At 46.4% G+C, this 2661-nt stretch overlaps 1 protein-coding gene across 1 annotated transcript in view; it reads right to left on the bottom strand.

Annotated features, from left to right (window-relative positions):
* Window positions 1-944: 944 nt before the first annotated feature.
* Window positions 945-2661, bottom strand: part of LOC310780465 (alsin-like) — a gene marked incomplete at its 5' end in the record, with an annotated part of 44198 nt that continues 42481 nt past the window's right edge. The window contains 3 exons of the mRNA XM_083641044.1: window positions 945-1413; window positions 1609-1705; window positions 2436-2585. Coding sequence (XP_083497170.1) covers window positions 1378-1413; window positions 1609-1705; window positions 2436-2585 — 283 coding nt within the window. The 3' untranslated portion in view covers window positions 945-1377. The remainder of the gene's footprint in view (window positions 1414-1608; window positions 1706-2435; window positions 2586-2661) is intronic.

Genomic DNA, 2661 nt, shown 5'->3' with positions numbered 1-2661 from the left:
TCTAGCACATAGTATCCTATCAAATAAAGGCAAAATGGGGGGGGGGGGGGCATTTTGGAGGGGGTTATAGTATTTGTTAAAGCAAAGTACAGTAACTGGCTGCCTGTCACACACAAGTGACCATATATTATTATTATTATTATTACTGTATTACTGTAGCATGTATTGTAAACCTAGAATCCTGGCTCCCCTGGCCAGTGACACTTTGGAATAGACTAGATGACAACCAAGTATAGTTTGGTGACAAGCTGGAGAGACAGTTGACGGTCGGAGAGATGGCATTCGGTACGGGATGGGATTAGCACCCCATCCTGGCTCTCTCGTGAGGGAGAAATCCACAAACGCTACGGATTAGCCTCCTGAAAATCTGTGCAAAGATCGGCGTGGCCTGGGGTCCTTCAGGCTAGAGCGAGGTGCTCGCCACAGGCGAATGACGTGCAGCGCACAGGCCTTCTTGAGGCGTCCTCTCTGCCCATGGTAGGATTGCCTTTACCCTGGGAGGGTCTGGTGAGGTGAGACGTAGGAGGAGCCCGGCCTGGAGTCACCCACACAGGGCCTTAGACCCTCCATGCACCGAAGGGTCTTACAATACTGCGGTGTAGCACTAACTCTATTGCAGTGGATTGGGCGTGATCGGCCCTTCCGTGGGCAACGTTGCAGACAGAGTAGGAAGGCTGATCCGTGAGCGGCTGCTTCCGGGACGCGGGTCGGGGTCTTAATCTGCCTCGGCTGGGTCTACTGGGCGAGGGTGTATGATGTTGACAGACCCGAAAGACCTTACGACCCCAGCTAACATCACTGATGACGCGTCCCAGCGCATGCTGTAGCATGTATTTTAAACCATATTATTATTATTATTACTACAGTATTATTACTGTAAAAGGTGTAAAGGTGAATCTAGAGTGGAATATAAAATCTTAATATATAGTATATAGTTAATATAGAGTATGTTATTGTATGAAAATAAATAAATTAGTCGCAAATCCAGTAACGAAAACAGTATTTTCTCTAATATTGGCCCGAGCCCAGTGTTGCCAAATACAGCCGATGGAAACCAGACGCAGGAGGCGCTGTACTGTTGCTCTGTTGAACCATTTCCTGCAGCAGTGAACAGACTCCTGCTCTAAAGACTATTCCATTGCAGCCAGTGTCAACATAACGAAGCGGAGCAGTCAGCTGTGAACAAGGCGGCAGACTGAAGTAACACCCGTCTGCCCTTTAGCAAGGAACTACAACTCCCAGCAGCCCCGGCACCACTTCCCAGTGGCCAGCAGCAGCGGACTGTGGTTTGACTGGTTGTGTTTTAAAAAGAAGTAACAGGAAACCAAGCCGCCACTCGCCTCCACGTAGTCCGTCTCTCCCTCTGCCTGTCCACTGCTACACCGACTCCTGCTGGATCTGGAAATAGCAGGCCTGCAGCGCACGCACGCACGCACACACACACACACACACACACACACACACACACACACACACACACACACACACACACACACACACACACACACACACACTTAAATACACTTGGATAGAGCTGAGTGAGTGAGTGAGTCAGTGAGTGAGTGAGTCAGTGAGTGAGTCAGTGAGTGAGTGAGTGAATGCTTCTACCTTCAGTGTGGTGAACATCAGTCCCAGCTCTCCATGCTGCAGGTTTGGATCCATCAGATCTTCAATCAGATTCACTTCGGCTCCCAGACTCCTGATCCTGCAGAGAAAGAGCAGATAGAAGAATGGATGAACAAACAAGTAAACTAACAAATGACTGACTGAATGGATGGATGAACACACAAGTATTTTAACAAAAAATTAATGAAAGAAAGAAAGGAAGTATAAATGAACAAATAATAATAATAATGAATGAACAGATGAGTAAAAAAGATGAGATAAATGAAAAGGAGTGAATGAAAAAATGAATGAATGAATAAGAGTAAAAATAAACAAGTAAACATAATAAAGAATAAAGTAGTCAATAAATGAATCAGTGAATGAGTGAATTGCTGATTGCACTAAATGAATGAATGAGGGAATAAATAAATGAATAGACAAGTGAATGAATAAATGAACAAGTGAATAAATGGTGAATAAACAAATACTCTGCTGTTTATTAACTGACCGTTAACATGTGTGTGTGTGTGTGTGTGTGTGTGTGTGTGTGTGTGTATGTGTGTGTGTGAGTGAGTGTGTTTGTGAGTGAGTGAGTGAGTGTGTGTGTGTGTGTGTGTGTGTGTGTGTGTGTGAGTGATTGAGTGAGTGTGTGTTTGTGAGTGAGTGTGTGTGTGTGTGTGAGTGTGTGTGTGTGTGTGTTTGTTTGTGAGTGAGTGAGTGTGTGTGTGTTTGTGAGTGAGTGTGTGTGTGTGTGTGTGTGTGTGTGTGTGTGTGTGTGTGTGTGAGAGTGAGTGAGTGAGTGTGTGTGTGCGTGCATGCGTCACACACACCTGGCCCTCAGCACCACATACAGGAAGAGGGGGAAGAGGTCATCCATGGACCACAGGAACTGTCCGTCCAACAGAGGCTTCACTTCCTGGCTCAACTCCTCAAACGTCTTCTGGATCACCAGCAGCTTGTCTGCCGCGGTGAAGGTGGTGCTGTGTGTGTGTGTGTGTGTTTGGGGAGGGGTGTAACCACTTGTTACTGTTGCTGCCATCTCTACCACTTGTTACT

Source organism: Poromitra crassiceps (genome assembly GCF_964638095.1).
Source record: "Poromitra crassiceps genome assembly, chromosome: 8".
In the NCBI taxonomy this organism is placed as follows: Eukaryota; Metazoa; Chordata; class Actinopteri; order Beryciformes; family Melamphaidae; genus Poromitra; species Poromitra crassiceps.
This window is presented reverse-complemented; position numbering and strand designations above follow the sequence as displayed.